At 37.8% G+C, this 15,997-nt stretch overlaps 1 protein-coding gene across 1 annotated transcript in view; it reads left to right on the top strand.

Moving 5' to 3' along the window:
* The window catches only part of LOC118853297 (zinc finger FYVE domain-containing protein 26-like), a 62,235-nt gene that overhangs the window by 15,484 nt on the left and 30,754 nt on the right, over positions 1–15,997 (top strand). The window contains 1 exon segment of the mRNA XM_036763317.1: positions 9,000–9,155. Within this exon segment, the coding sequence (XP_036619212.1) occupies positions 9,000–9,155 (156 nt within the window).

Below are 15,997 nucleotides of genomic sequence, written 5' to 3' on the forward strand. Positions count from 1 at the left end.
AAATTTTTTAAAATCTCTCTCCTGGATCTATTTTCCAGGTCAGTGGTTTTTCCAAGGAGGTATTTCACATTGTCTTCCATTTTTCATTCCTTTGGTTCTGTTTTATAATATCTTGATTTCTCATAAAGTCACTAGCTTCCACTTGCTCCAATCTAATTTTTAAAGTATATGTATTTTCTTCAGTGGTCTTTTCCAGGCCATCTTCTTGTCACTCAGCCCTCCTTCATTCCTCAGAACTAATCAGCATTGTCAGCTACCATCTCTTCCTTTCCTCTGATCTCAGAAGAGGAGATTTTGTTAATCCTCCTACTCCAACCCATTGCCTCCTGCTCTTGCCTTTTCTAAGACCTCACTTCTGCAGTCATTCCCTCTGTTTGACGTATCTTCAGTTCTCTCCCCACTGGTTCCTTCCTGTCTGCCAACAAAAATACCTGAGTGTCTTCAATTCTAAAGAATTGTTCTTTTGACCACTCTGCCCCATCTGTTACATCACTCTCCTCTCCTTTGCTGCTAAACTTCTTGAAAAAAGTTGTTGATGTCAAGTGCCTTCACTTTGTCACCACATTTTCTAACCTCAGCCTCGATCATTTGAACTTTTACCTCCAGAACACTTCTGAAACTGCTGTTCCAAGGTCACCTCTGACTTCCTAATAGCGAAATTCACCAGGTTGTTGTTTTTTTCAATCATAGGATAAATGGAAGAATGAAAATGAAAAATAATATCTATTAAATGGTTGCTACATACTAACAGCTGTGCTAAGCATTGGGGGTACAGATACAAAATCAATGTTGTCCCCTGCTCACAGAATTCACACTGGGGAAGATCACATTTATAGGAATAAATTTAGTTCTGTGGTAGATAGCAAAGTCCACAGGTTCCTAGGACTTAGCAGCAGGGTAGATTGTAAGGCCCGATGATCCTCCATCTTACTGCAGTCACTTTAGTTAGTGACTCCCTGGTTATTGGTGCTGCCTGAGTGACCATCTCAACCCAATGGTAGCACCAGCCACCAGGCAAAACCTTCCTATTATCTTCTCCATCACTTCTCATTTCGAATCATCTGCCAAGTCCCATTAGTTTTACCTCAGATTATCTTTTGCATGTATCCCTTCTAACATAGGACCTCATCATCACCTCCCCTGGACTATCACATTAACTTAACTTCCCACTCCTCTTTCCAACCCAAACCTTATTACCAAATCTAGGTCTGGTTAGGTCACTTCTTTGCTCAGAAATCTTTAGCAGCTTCTTAATGCCCATCAACTAGAGTTCTTACTGTGGTACTGGAAAATTAGTTATTGCTAAGAAGACCCCTGAGAAAACCCCAGTTTGCATAATAAAGAATGGACTCAGACCTTTTGGCATTTAGCAATTGTCCCTGGTGCTCCATGACTCCACCAAGGAATGTCAATAAGATTATCCCACTTAACGATAACCTGTCAGAATCCTTGATCTGTCCCTGTGCCACCCCCCACCCTGTGACTGGCCCTGTAAGTTCCAAGAGATGATTAACCTCTGTACCCTGTATTTTCTGTATAAACTGCTTCTTTACTCCAACCTGGGGCCATTTTGATTTGGATGGAACCCCAAATGGTTGCCGGCTAATAAATTCTCCATTTAAAACTTATACTCTGTGGCGTGTCTCACTCGCTCTTGGTATAATATTACCATCTTGGTTGACATTCAAGGCCTACCAGAATGAGGTGGGTGCTAAGGTATATCCCACCATTGTCTCATATTATGACCTTCTACATGCTCTAGGCCTCAGGCAAACTTTCCCTCTCTAAAATACACCCATTTCCCTCCTACTTTCATGTTGTTCATGCTTTCCTCTGTTCCTGGAACGTTCTCCCCAGCCTTCCTCATCTTTTGAATTTCTACCCATTCTTTAAAAGTCTAACTCATATTCTTCTACCTCCACGAAGTACTTGCTGATCCCCATCCCTCTTCCTGTCACACAGCACTTTGAACCACTTTGATGCATTTACCATATAATATTTTGTATTACATGTATGTCTGATCCCTAGACTATAAGATCTATACTACAAATGCAGGCATGATATCTTATCTAAATGTTTTATCCACCCTTCTGCCTTGTACAATATCCTGTACACAAGAAGTACATAATAAATATTTGTTGAATGTACTTAACAACCATGTAAAGTAGGTTCTTCCCATTTTTAAAATGAGGAAACTTAGATTCACTAAATTGTGAAACATTTGGCTAGTACTATGTCAGTGACAGCACTTAAACCAAAATCTTCTGACTCCCCAGAAGTTTAGATCCTAAGGTCACACTGAAGAAAGGAAAAAAAGATAAATCTTGGGTATTGCATGTGTGGGGGCAGGGAGGTGGGACGGGGACTAGCAATTTACTGCTAATGCAGTACTTTGAGTTCTAACCTTAAATCTACCGTGCTGTTCTTAAGTACTGTTAAACCTGAAAATTTGGTTGAAGGAAACAACAGAGCTAGGTGATAGAAAAATCCATGTTGTTTATTATTTTTCCCTTAAAGCATAGCTAGGCTAGCTTACTTGTACATACAAGGAGTCAGAGCATAAGCTCTGGCTGTCTGAACAAAGGAACGAGAAAACTTATATACGTTATTGTAGCAGACCTAGCAAGCCTGTATTACATCATTTTTATGACCCCCATGTATGTTTAACCATGATACAAGCAGAGGATTTTCCTTAATCGAATAGAGTTGTAAAGGATGTTGACAAAAGTCAGTTGAAACTACAGCCCAGTATCTCTGTGTCTCATTACATTCCATAACATAGTATATACCTGTAGAATATTAAGCAAGGTAATCTCTCTTGGGGTTAGGGTAATGTCCTTAGGTCAGTCTAATCTGGCCTTGTTGACAGAGGTAAGGGTATTTCCTGAGCAAACTTTTAGAGAGAACAGAGAAGCCCAGGTCCTGGATCTTCATCCAGTTACTCATTAATTCAGGCTCTGGGTCTAGTTGAAATTAGAAATGATAGCAAATAGTATAATATTTTCCACATTTCCTCCTTTTGGTCAAAGGCAAACTGGAAGTTTTGCCTGAAGACCAATTAAGGTATGGAAAAACCTCTATCTTCCTCAGGGGTGAAGTTCTAAAAATCCTTATCTAGGTTGATTCAGGTTTTTTTTTCCTTTCTGTATTTGGACATCCCCAGAGATGGACAGTAATTGTAAACTACTTGTAAACAAGCAGGGAGAGCAAGTTGCAAGTGGTATCAGGGTAGGGAGCATAATGGGGAAACTAGAGCACCTAAGTAAAATGAGCTAAAGACACCAAAGGTACAGGTAAACAGTGTTGGGAACGCAAGGGAATCATAAAGGGAAAGAACAGTTCTTCGTTCAGGTTTCGATCCGGGCTCTTGGGAAAGTTGCCTGTGTCCGATGCTGTCCCCTTCAGGCTCTTTGAAACTGGAGGGCAAGGTGTCCTATGGGCTCAGATATCCACTTGGGATAAGGGGCAGATGTGACAGAAGGATCAAGGAGTCCATATCCACAAGTTGGCAGTGGTAGAAGTAGTCAGATCTAACAGGAGCTCCCAGAACACATATGATTTGATAATTGAGAGAAAAACAGCACAACATAGGTCCCGGCCACGCAGGGCTAAGTTCAAACAAATACAATAAATGGTTCAGCATCCCAGCCACACAGGGCTGAGTTTAAATAATTACAATAAAGTTTTCTCACAATTCACACGAAACTGCACAATTACATTAAGTACAGACCAAACCACTTAGACGGTTCACAATGGAGGGGGAAATTTACGTGTCACATGTTTTATATTTACATATTAGATAGCCAAGAAAACTTAAACATGAACCATATAGAGTAATGCAATCATTATTAACAATGTTGACTAACATTAAATTCCTTGTATCCCGGTAGCTCAGTACATATATCATCATAAACTTTTAGTCATGCCATGTCTCTTTGATGGCATTTACAAAATAATCCACAAACCATTCTTAACAAAACTTACAATGTTTCTGATTTAATTCCAGCAATTAATTGCACAATTTTTATACAAAGTAGCTTTAAATCCCAGTTACATATTTCCAATGTCCATTTAAAGCAACAAAATTTTTTTTTCAGATGCCTGATTGTAGTTATCTCGTTCCTAGATAGTAAAAGAGAGTTCTGCTTCTCTGGTTCAGATCTAGAAATTCTCAGACAATTCTTACTTAATATAACTTAGTACAATCACTTAAATTTGGCTCTCCTTTTTTTTAACTTCAGAGTATTTCAGTTCATATATCATCTACTGTTTCTAACCTTACCTAAATTTTGTACCTGGTATAAGAATCCTTTAAAATATGAAGGTCCAACCATAAATTGAACTCATCTTCCTTTTAAAATTATCAGACAGATACTTTACAAAGGAGATATAATTTCACTTATACAGTTTTTTTGTGCAAAAATCTTAATTTAAGATCTTATTACCTAAACACACTTATTAGCTTGAATTTCCATCATTGATAAATTTTGGAGCCGATCATACACATCTGTATAGAATTCTTAGAGGAATCAATCTGATCCTATTGCCTTTTCCTCAAATATTGCTATCCTTTCTTTTTTATTAGACATTTATCAAATTACATCTTTGCTTATTACTTCGTCTAATCATTTCTTCCTTTTGGAGGATGTTATCTCTATATCCTTCTGATCTTTACTTTGTCATGAACATAGGTGAAAATTGTAAGCTATTCATTCCTGTATCCTATTATAATAACTCAGAGATATTCCAATATTCATCTATTACCTAATAGAGTTAGCATTGTGCTTACAAAACTTCTTGATAATATAAATTTGCTATGAAACAAAAGAGGGACAATTTCATATATCTTAACAGAAGGAAAGAATTTCCTTAGCTCTTTTGATTCCAGGCATAAGTCATATCTGATAGCCAATCATATAGCCATTAGATGCTGAAAGCAGGGCTTAGGAGTAATCAGGTGGGGATTTTCCTTTTCAGAAAGGAAATAGCCAAATTGGGAAATAGAGTCAGGAAGATCCTACCTAGGTTGTGTCCAAGGTTGTCTTCAAGACTTTTTCCTAGGCACAGACATCCACTTTTAAAAATTCTCAGCCTGTAATGCCTGTCATACCACTACTGGCTTCACGTGACCTATCCCTGTAATCAGAGCTTAAAACAATATTAAATTGTAGTCCCATAAAATCTTAAATAGCAAATAAATATCCTTCAGATAGGACTGTCCCAAATTTCATTGAGCTAATAATTATCAAATCAAGCTACATATCTTTTCTGTCTTCTAAAATACTTTCTCACACTCTTTCTCAACTTATTTAAACCATCTGAAACTAGTATTTTCTTGAGACAGGAGAGGCTTAGCAAACTCCAATTTGTCCCCAAACTTTCTTATCTGCCTTTTGTATTTCCAATAAAACCTTTATTTACCTTTCCAATCTCTCAAGCCCATTATTCAGTCTTCCTTCATGTTTCAACCATAAGACAAGACAACTCATAAGTTAATACTTTTTACTGACATAACTGTCTGTACTGGAATCCCATCCCAGCTTAAACAAAGCAAGCAGGTTAATGACCAACCTCACAGGCTGAGGAAAGGGACACTTCAGGAATCAAATCTTATACACATTGATAAGCTCTAACTTTTGCTTAAAATCACAAAAACATTTTCCAAAACATTTCTAGAATTATTTCCCTTCCTTAAAAAAATTTTATCCTGTTGTTAAAAGGAATGCTCACTAAACTTTCCTGAAGACAATTATTTAGAAGGTTTTGAAATGATAGACATCTCCTTCTTTTTCCTTAAAGCAAATTAACCCTTAAATTCTGGAATTCATTAACTAAGTTGGTGCCAAATGTCCTCATTCTCAAATATTGCCCAGAATTCCTAGATATTACAAAGTTCCTTAGTCAAAAACATGTTGTAATAGGGAGGACACTTAGTTTCTATAATTACATGCCCAATTAATTAGCCTTATCCCAATAATAAGGTTTACCAGGACTTTAAAAACTTTTTCCATAAGAATTCCTCTACACAGGAAACCACACAAGATGGATAAGAATTCATGACTAGATGGTTTCAAAAGTTCTTGTTTCAGTTAATAACCTCAATTTCTTAATTAACTACAATTCTTAATCTAACAATGTCCAGATTATAAGAGGTATTATTTTAATCACTAGTGGTAACATTTTAATTTCTAAGGCCCAATACTCTTAGCATTGTAAAAGATTACCACATTTTCAATATTGCTGATACATCTGTTTGTCAAATTACACAATTTAGAAATGGAACAGTGCCCTAAACATAATTATGCATTTTAAAACTTGAAACAACCCATTTATCAGTTAGGTGAACATATTTCTAAATCTCCTTGCACAGAGAATTTTTCATATCATTATTTGAAACTATAACTTTAAATCACCACATATATTCTCATAATAGAAAACTTTTTCACACAGAAAGTCTGTTCTCATGGTTAAATATCAGTATTATTAATTATTTACTTGTTATAACCACATATAATAGCTCCAAATTTTATCACATCCCTTTAAAAGCCCAATTCACACATATCAAAATCAGATTAAAATTGCTATAATATCATTTCTTACCACACAATGGTCTTCTCAAATTTCACAATCTAAGAGAATTTTTGGGAACACAATGCAAGTTTAGAAATACAGAAACAATAATTTTCAAATGACATCTATTGCATTTCCAGATTTCCACATATAGAAATTATTCAGCTTATTACTTTTGGTATTTAAAAACCACTTTAAATTAACAATTACATTAAATCAGAGAGAGATAATAATAATGTTGTATCTAACATATACCAGACTTTATGTTAAGCATTTTACAATCATCATCATTTTGATCCCATGACAACCATCATTATTATTTTCCCTTTAAAACTCAGGAAACAGGTCAAACAGAGATTAAAATACAGTTTTGCAACTGGAACACAGAAGTGTGAAGTTACCTAGAGCAGAAGCTAGTATCCCAGTTGTGACAATTCTGGAAGGCAGAAAGTCCAAATCTATCTACCTTACCCTTCCCCCACAACTGCAGAAGTTACTGAGCCTAGGGCAGTTTGCAGCTGCTGAGGACAGAGTGGGCAGAATGCATAGGACCTGGGTGATATTTCCAAGATTTGCCAAAAAGGATGGGCTACAAAGGTATCCAGGGGCACAGGACTGTCATGATACTGTCAGTCTCTGAATTTCTGTCCTTCTCCTCCTTTTTGCCAGGTGGGGAAGGGTGATTTAAGTTTTCCCTGCAGTTCTCCCGCATTCTCTCCTAATCTGATCTGGGAGGAAAGGAGTTTGTTTTAGCTGCTTTGACTTTTACTGCAGCTCTGGCTCGGTCAGAGTCAGGACAATGGTGAAAGATCTCAATGATTGTAACTCAAGTAAACTTCACCTAAGTGATCAGCATTGGGAGGGTGTTTTAGCACCAGTGAGAGTTCCTGGAGTGATCTATAGTCTCAGGAGTTCTGTCCCAAAATCCAACTAACCAATTTCCAAACTTTTAATGATTAAATCCCAGAATCTGCTAAAATGTTTCAGCTCTATTTTTTTTTCTTCAAGTCCAGTTGGCCAGACCAGACATTGAAAAAGAAAAAGAGTCTCTGTTTCCCTAACTGCAGCCTTAGAATTCTCTGGCTACCTGCATTTCAGATTTTACCAAAGTATAGACATTTCACAGCACAGGCTCTCACACAGACAGTTAACAGACAATCAACAAAACAAATAACAGAACAAATACAGACTGAGCTCAGAGTTTAAACAACAGAGAACTAGAAGCTTTCATGAGTTAGCTATTAGCACCCCTATGGTCTTTGGGGAAGCCTTGGTGTTCCTGATTTTTCTGACTCTCCATATCCTATCCCTTAGGAAGAGGGAAAGGGGAGATGGAGGAAGCAGAATAGAGTTACCTCCCTCTGGATCAAAGCCTTTCCTGGGAGGCAGAGGGGGAGGAAAAAAGCAAAGTGCAGTTTTTCTCCCCAGGATCAGGGCCTCCAAGGGAAGGAAGGGAGGGAGTGGAGGAACGGTTGGACTTCTAATTCTAGTTTTTGACTGATCCATAGTTAATTTTCTAGATCAATCAGTGTTTCCAGGGGATCTATGTGCGTTTGCCTGCAGATCTGATCCCTGCCCCCAGAGCTAGCTTAAAGAGAATTTTCGGAGTTAAACCAATTTTGTGGAAGTTCTTTTTGGAAGCTGGGAATGAAGACAACTTACCCCCACCTTGTCAAGGCCAAAATTCCAGGAAAAATTAATCCTATGGTGCCCAAAAGCGTTGGCAAGGTTGGGCTGAATTGTCCCGTTTCCATCATTTCCATCTGAAAGTCACGGCACCATAACTGTTAAACCTGAAAATTTGGTTGAAGGAAACAACAGAGCTAGGTGATAGAAAAATCCATGTTGTTTATTATTTTTCCCTTAAAGCATAGCTAGGCTAGCTTACTTGTACATACAAGGAGTCAGAGCATAAGCTCTGGCTGTCTGAACAAAGGAACGAGAAAACTTATATACGTTATTGTAGCAGACCTAGCAAGCCTGTATTACATCATTTTTATGACCCCCATGTATGTTTAACCATGATACAAGCAGAGGATTTTCCTTAATTGAATAGAGTTGTAAAGGATGTTGACAAAAGTCAGTTGAAACTACAGCCCAGCGTCTCTGTGTCTCATTACATTCCATAACATAGTATATACCTGTAGAATATTAAGCAAGGTAATCTCTCTTGGGGTTAGGGTAATGTCCTTAGGTCAGTCTAATCTGGCCTTGTTGACAGAGGTAAGGGTATTTCCTGAGCAAACTTTTAGAGAGAACAAAGAAGCCCAGGTTCTGGATCTTCATCCAGTTACTCATTAATTCAGGCTTTGGGTCTAGTTGAAATTAGAAATGATAGAAAATAGTATAATATTTTCCACAGTACAAATTTCTAGGCTTTTGGCTGCTGGTTACTTGTTGAAATCATCTTGTCTTTTCAGATCTGACAGAAATGGAGTCACAAGGAAGAAGTCAAAATACACTGTTGTGAAACCGTGAGCAGCTCTATTTCTTCTTGCCTTTTCAGGTGTGGGCAGCCCAATACTCCCCAAAGATTGGCCTGGATTTGGCTTCTGATGCTAGAAAAATGGCTAGAATGGGACAGGGTAAGGATCTTCTTTACAACCGAAATTAGCCTCTGAGGTGGAGATTGAGAATGAGCTGTTAGTAGTGGAATCCTCTTGTTTTCTATTGTTGGTGATTTCTTTTCATCTGAGATTTGCCAAAGTTTGTATAACAGTGCTTCTTTGAATAAAGCTTCTTACAGGCTGTGTGATAGTGGACAACTGCTGAATACTAGGATGGATATGAAAGAGAAGAGAGAAAAAAGCTCCTAATATTAATAATAAAGTTAAACTACAATCAGATGTTGATTATATATGGTAGTGGGCCAATATGTAAATAACTGAAGTCCAGAAGTATTTTTTCAACCTCATTGTAATACATATGGCTTAGATGCAACTTCACTCATACACATGCACACGCACACATGCACACACACAGGCACACACACACATGCACACACACATGCATGCATAATTCAAAGAATATTAACCCTATTAAGGGTACAAATAGGGTTTTAAAAAATTTAATTATTAGAACTTTTTTTTTCTTCCCTTTAGAGACAGTTTACGTACCAAATCAGTTACAACATTTCTTAGCATTACTCTGAGGCAATATTGATTTATGTATTTATGTACCAGGTCTTCTCATCAGACCATTCCTTTCTTCATTCCAAATTGCTTTTTATTGTTTTTATTGTCACCAGAGACCAAATCTTTTCAACAGAGATACCAAAAAGCAATGAAGAGGACCAACTTAAAAAGACCTCTTATTCTTTGCCATCTTCTTGAGGAAGGTACTAATGCACAACATAATGACCAAAATCAAGCAAGAAAAGGGAGGCACAAGAAGCAGAGTGCCTGTATGAGCAGTGATTTTAGGTTTTTTTTAGACTTATGGAAGGAGTTTAACATGTTTAACAGTTTCTGAAGAGGAAAAGTTTATTGTTCCCAATTAGGGATCTTTCTGTGTTAAACATTGAATTTCTTCAGCCAAGTAAACTTTCCCCTCTCATTTGCTTGCTTTATGAACGCTTGCTCAACTGGATCAGCAGTTTTCCTACACCCCAGGGATTTGGTTATCCCCAGTCACCCTGCCCTGTCCTTTTCCTTTGTTTTCTCTGCACAGGCTGAGCATAGCTTTTGTCTTGGTTTTTCCAGGATTAAAGTAAATAGTTTTGCCCCTTAAAACCACAGCAACTCTGTTTTTTAAAACAACTTTAAGGATGTGATGAGTCCTTTGGGAGCTGATTAAACTTACCCTAAAACCCACATGGAACCTGCAGCATTAACCTCTGACTTTCCTTCTCAAGGTACTTCAAAACCAGACAAAAATGTCTTGCTTTCTTTTAGCTTGCTCGCTGTGTTTCCTTTTCTAAACCTCCTAACTTCTGCTAAAAGTTTCCTTTTTGATTTTCAGATTAGTGTGTAACCTTCTTCTCCTTTTCTTTGATCTATTTTTGCTTTTTTCCCTTTCATTTTGTTGTAATTTTTCTAGATATTATTTTCAGGGTGGTTCTTGTACTCAAGATGGTTGGCATCTGTGTTTTAGAAAAAGTAAATAATTTCTTGACTGTTGAAGAAAAATATGAATATGAAATCTGTTTATGAATCTGTGGATAATGATTGTCAAATAATGAATAAAATAAATGTTGGTCAGCTTGGCTTTAGAATTCTAAATGGAAGCCTTAACCTGTTCCTTTCAATTATCTAGGGAGCTGTTCATAATGTTCTTTTTTTTTCTTTATTTTTATTTTTTTTTTAATTTAAATTTTTTTATTTAACATATTTGGTTTTCAGCATTGATTTTCACAACAGTTTGAATTACAAATTTTCTCCCCATTTCTACCCTCCCCCCCTCTCCAAGATGGCTTATATTCTTGTTGCCCTGTTCCCCAGTCAGCCCTCCCCTCTATCACCCCCCTCCCCTCTCATCCCCTTTTCCCTTCCTTTCTTGTACGGCAAGATAAATTTCTATGCCCCATTGCCTGTGTATCTTATTTTTTAGTTGCATGCAAAAACTTTTTTTTTTTGAACATCTGATTTTAAAACTTTGAGTTCCAAATTCTCTGCCCTCTTCCCTTCCCACCCACCCTCCCTAAGAAGTCGAGCAATTCAACCTAGGCCACACATGTATCATTATGTATAACCCTTCCACAATACTCATGTTGTGAAAGGCTAACTACATTTTGCTCCTTCCCAACCCATCCCGCTTTATTGAATTTTGTCCCTTGACACTGTCCCCTTTCCAAAGTGTTTGTTTTGATTACCTCCACCCCCATCTGCCCTCCCCTCCATCTTCCCCCCCCTTTTATTTTTTTTATCTTCCTCCCTCTTCTTTCCTGTGGGGTAAGATACCCAACTGAGAATGTATGGTATTCCCCCTCAGGCCAAATCTGATGAGAGCAAGGTTCACTCATTCCCCCCTCACCTGCCCTCTCCCCTCCTCCCACAGAACTACTTCCTCTTGCCACCTTTATGTGAGATAATCCACCCCATTCTATCTCTCCCTATCTCCCTCTCTCAGTATGTTGCTCTCTCATCCCTTAATTTCATTTTATTTCTTTTAGATATCTTCCCTTCATCTTCAACTCACCCTGTGTCTGCTCTCTCTCTTTTACATATATATATATACATAAAAACACACACATATATATATACACACACATACATACACATACATACCTATACACATAGATATATACATACATACACATTCACATATATATATATACATAAACATATATACATATATATATATGCATATTCCCTTCAACTACCTTAATACTGAGGTCTCATGAATCATACACATCATCTTTCCATGTAGGAATGTAAACAAAACAGTTCAACTTTAGTAAGTCCCTTGCAATTTCTTTTTCTTGTTCTTTTTCTTGATTACCTTTTCATGCTTCTCTTGATTCTTGTGTTTGAAAGTCAAATTTTCTATTCAGTTCTGGTCTTTTCACTGAGAAAGCTTGAAAGTCCTCTATTTTACTGAAAATCCATATTTTACCTTGGAACAGGATACTCAGTTTTGCTGGGTAGGTGATTCTAGGTTTTAATCCTAGCTCCATTGACCTCCGGAATATCGCATTCCAAGCCCTTCGATCTCTTAATGTAAAAGCTGCCAGATCTTGGGTTATTCTGATTGGGTTTCCACAATACTCAAATTGTTTCTTTCTGGCTGCTTGCAGTATTTTCTCCTTGATCTGGGAGCTCTGGAATTTGGCGACAATATTCCTAGGAGATTTCTTTTTGGGATCTATTTGAGGAGGCAATCGATGGATTCTTTCATTTCTATTTTGCCCTGTGGCTCTAGAATATCAGGGCAGTTCTCCTTGATAATTTCTTGAAAGATGGTATCTAGGCTCTTTTTTTTTTGATCATGACTTTCAGGTAATCCAATAATTTTTAAATTATCTCACTGGATCTATTTTTCAGGTCAGTGGTTTTTCCAAGGAGATATTTCACATTGTCTTCCATTTTTTCATTCCTTTGGTTCTGTTTTATAATATCCTGATTTCTCATAAAGTCACTAGCTTCCACTTGCTCCAATCTAATTTTTAAAGTAGTATTTTCTTCAGTGGCCTTTTGGACCTCCTTTTCCATTTGGCTAATTCTGCCTTTCAAGGCATTCTTCTCCTCATTGGCTTTTTGCAGCTCTTTTGCCATTTGAGTTAGTCTGTTTTTTAAGGTGTTGTTTTCTTCAGTGTATTTTTCAGTATTTTTTTGGGTCTCCTTTAGCAAGTCATTGACTTGTTTTTCATGGTTTTCTCGCATCCTTCTCATTTCTCCTCCCAATTTTTCCTCTACTTCTCTAACTTGCTTTTCCAAATCCTTTTTGAGTTCTTCTATGGCCTGGGGCCAGTTCATGTTCTTCTTGGAGGCTTTTGTTGTAGGCTCTATGACTTTGTTGTCTTCTTCTGGCTGTATGTTTTTGTCTTCTTTGTCACCAAAGAAAGAATCCAAAGTCTGAGACTGAATCTGGGCACGTTTTCGCTGTCTGGCCATATTCCCAACCAACTAACTTGACCCTTGAGTTTTTCAGTGGGGTATGACTGCTTGTAGACTAACGAGTTCTATGTTCCACATTTGGGGGGGAGGTGCCAGCTTTGTCAGACCCGCACTACTACTTCCCCAAGAACCCCCAGTCCGGACTGGGCTTAGATCTTCAGCAGGCTGTTGCACTCCTGCTCTGATCTGCCACTTAATTCCTCCCACCAGGTGGGCCTGGAGCCGGAAGTAACAACAGCTGTAGCTGCCCCACCTCCACTGCCCCCGGGGCTGGAAGCCGAACCGCGAACTCCTTCCACTCCTGCATCTTTTCCCACTAACCTTCTCCGCAGTTTTTGGTGTTTGTGGGTCGAGGGGTCTGGTAACTGCCGCAGCTCACATATTCAGGGCGCTAGGGGCCCCATCCGCCCCACTCCAAGTTTGGTTGTTCCACGCCGCTCAGGCTGGGCTCTGCTCCACTCCATTCCCAGCTCCCAGCTCCCAGCTCCCAGCTCCCAGCTCCCAGCTCTGTGTGGAATAGATCTCACCCAGAGACCATCCAGGCTGTCCTGGGCTGGAGCCCGGCTTCCCTCTGCTGTTCTGTGGGTTCTGCCATTCTAGAATTGGTTCAGAGCCATTTTTTATAGGTTTTTGGAGGGACTCAGTACGGAGCTCACTCTAGTCCCTGCTTACCAGCCGCCATCTTGGCCTGTTCATAATGTTCTATGGTAACTTTCATTCCACAGTGGGTAAATATCCAAGGGATAAGAATAAGATCATTTTCAGAAGAAAAAAAAACTTGTTAATAATCACTTCAAAAACTTTCAATTTCACTAATAATCACAGAGATGTGTATTAAAATAACTTTGAAGTACCACTTCACACCCATTAGACTTGTGAAAATAATGAAAGGTGGTGGAGCTTAGTATTGGTAGGGCTGTGGAGGAAAAGGCCATACTTGAGCAGTATGCGGTAAAAACTACAGCAATAATCATCCCCTTTGACCAAGCAAGTTCATTTTTGGAACTTGGAGGTACTGAAATTTAAAAAAAAAAAGGAAAATAATTACCTATTCCAAGTTTATCATAGAAGTTTGAAATGTAGTTGTAATAAACTTGAAGTAACCTAACTGTCAAAAAATAGGAAGGTGATTAAATAATTTGTATTAAATTAATGAGATGGAATACCATTTATTCAACAAACATTTAAATTTAATGTCATTGAGATTGACAAGTACAAAGGATAGAAAGAAATTGCTTTGCAACAAATTTTTCTGGCCAAGATCTGATATCCAATATATATAAGAAACTGATTCAAATATTTAAGAGTCATTCCCCAATAGAGAAATGGTGAAAGGATATGAGCAGGCAATTCTCAATGAAATAAATTCAAACTATCAAAATCCTTGTGAAAAAACGCTCCCAATTAATAATAAAAATGCAAATTAAGACAACTCTGAAGTTCTACCTCATACCTTTCAGATTGGCAAAGCTGACAAAAAAGAAAAATAAGAATTGTTGAAGGGATGGCCAAGAATACAGGCACACTGTGCATTATGGGTAGAGATGTCAATTGCTTCATCCATTCTGGAAAGCAATTTAGAATTATTCCCCAAATATGACTTAAGCTGTGCATATACCCTTTTATGCAGTGATAGCCCCTCTTTAAGCTTATACTGCAGACATCGAAGAAAGAGGAAAGGAACCCACACGTTCAAAAATATTCATTTGGGGAACAGTTGAACAAATTGTGGTAATGAATGTAATGGAATATTATTGCACTGTAATACTGGAAAAATTAGGAACCCCTGAGAAACCCCTAGCTACTGACAAGCACCCCCAGAAAGAATGGACTCAGATCTCTTAAGATCAGAATTTTAAAGCCAAATAAATCTGGAAAAACCCTTATGAAATAATGCAAATAGAAAAAAACTTCAAACTAGAAAGGCTATGCATTAACTACAATCAAGTAAGCTAAGTAAATGAAAATGAATATACAAAGAATTTTGGTGGGCGTTTTGACAGTGACTGAATACTTTAATTGCTACCCAAGTAGAATTAGTTTTAGTCATGTTTCAGTATTAAGTGTTAAATGATATATTTAACAGCAACAAGGAAGAAATAGGATTATGTATTTTGAATGGAAAGTAGGTAAATCCATCAGCCATCCTCATCTTGGCAGGTGCTCCTAATTTAGGTTGGGATTCCCTTCATCTTGTTTCTTATTTAAAAGAGCTATAATAGATGTCATCAGGGTTTTGATATATAGCATTGTTTTTCTTGGTCCATGGGCCCACCTCAGACCACAGATTTGTTCATATTGGTCCATGGGGATAAGGAGATTAATTTTTGAACTGGAAAAGGTTGTGAAACTTAAAGGTTTAGAAACTATGCCTCTAGGCTAAATGTAATTGTGAAATGAGAAGATGAGACTCCTTTTTTATTTTTCTAACTGGACCTCTGGTTTCACTGATGGAGACAGTAGGTAGTGAGGAACTTCTGCCAAGGTAGAAGACCTTCATAACTTCTTGATAACTCGTATATTTAGAGAATTTCCTGAGGTACTGAGAAATGAAGGAACTTGACTGGGGCTATAAAGCTAGTATGTCAGAGATAGAACTTGAACTCAGCTGATTCTGATGCTATTTCACATTGCCTCTCACAACTTAATATAAAATCACCCATTCTAGAATACTGAAAAATGAGTATACAGCACTTCCTTAAGCCTTCTATATTCTTGGAGAATAATTCACATATCCACTTCTCATCATGATCAGCACAGAAATTCCAGCATAAAGGGGGCTATCCGCAATGTTTGAAGCTGATTACTATGGCCTTTTGTCTCATCTGCTCTAATTAGAAGTAAAGTGGGGACTTGGGCATAAAATTGACTGC

Source organism: Trichosurus vulpecula, chromosome 6 (genome assembly GCF_011100635.1).
Source record: "Trichosurus vulpecula isolate mTriVul1 chromosome 6, mTriVul1.pri, whole genome shotgun sequence".
Classification (NCBI taxonomy): domain Eukaryota; kingdom Metazoa; phylum Chordata; class Mammalia; order Diprotodontia; family Phalangeridae; genus Trichosurus; species Trichosurus vulpecula.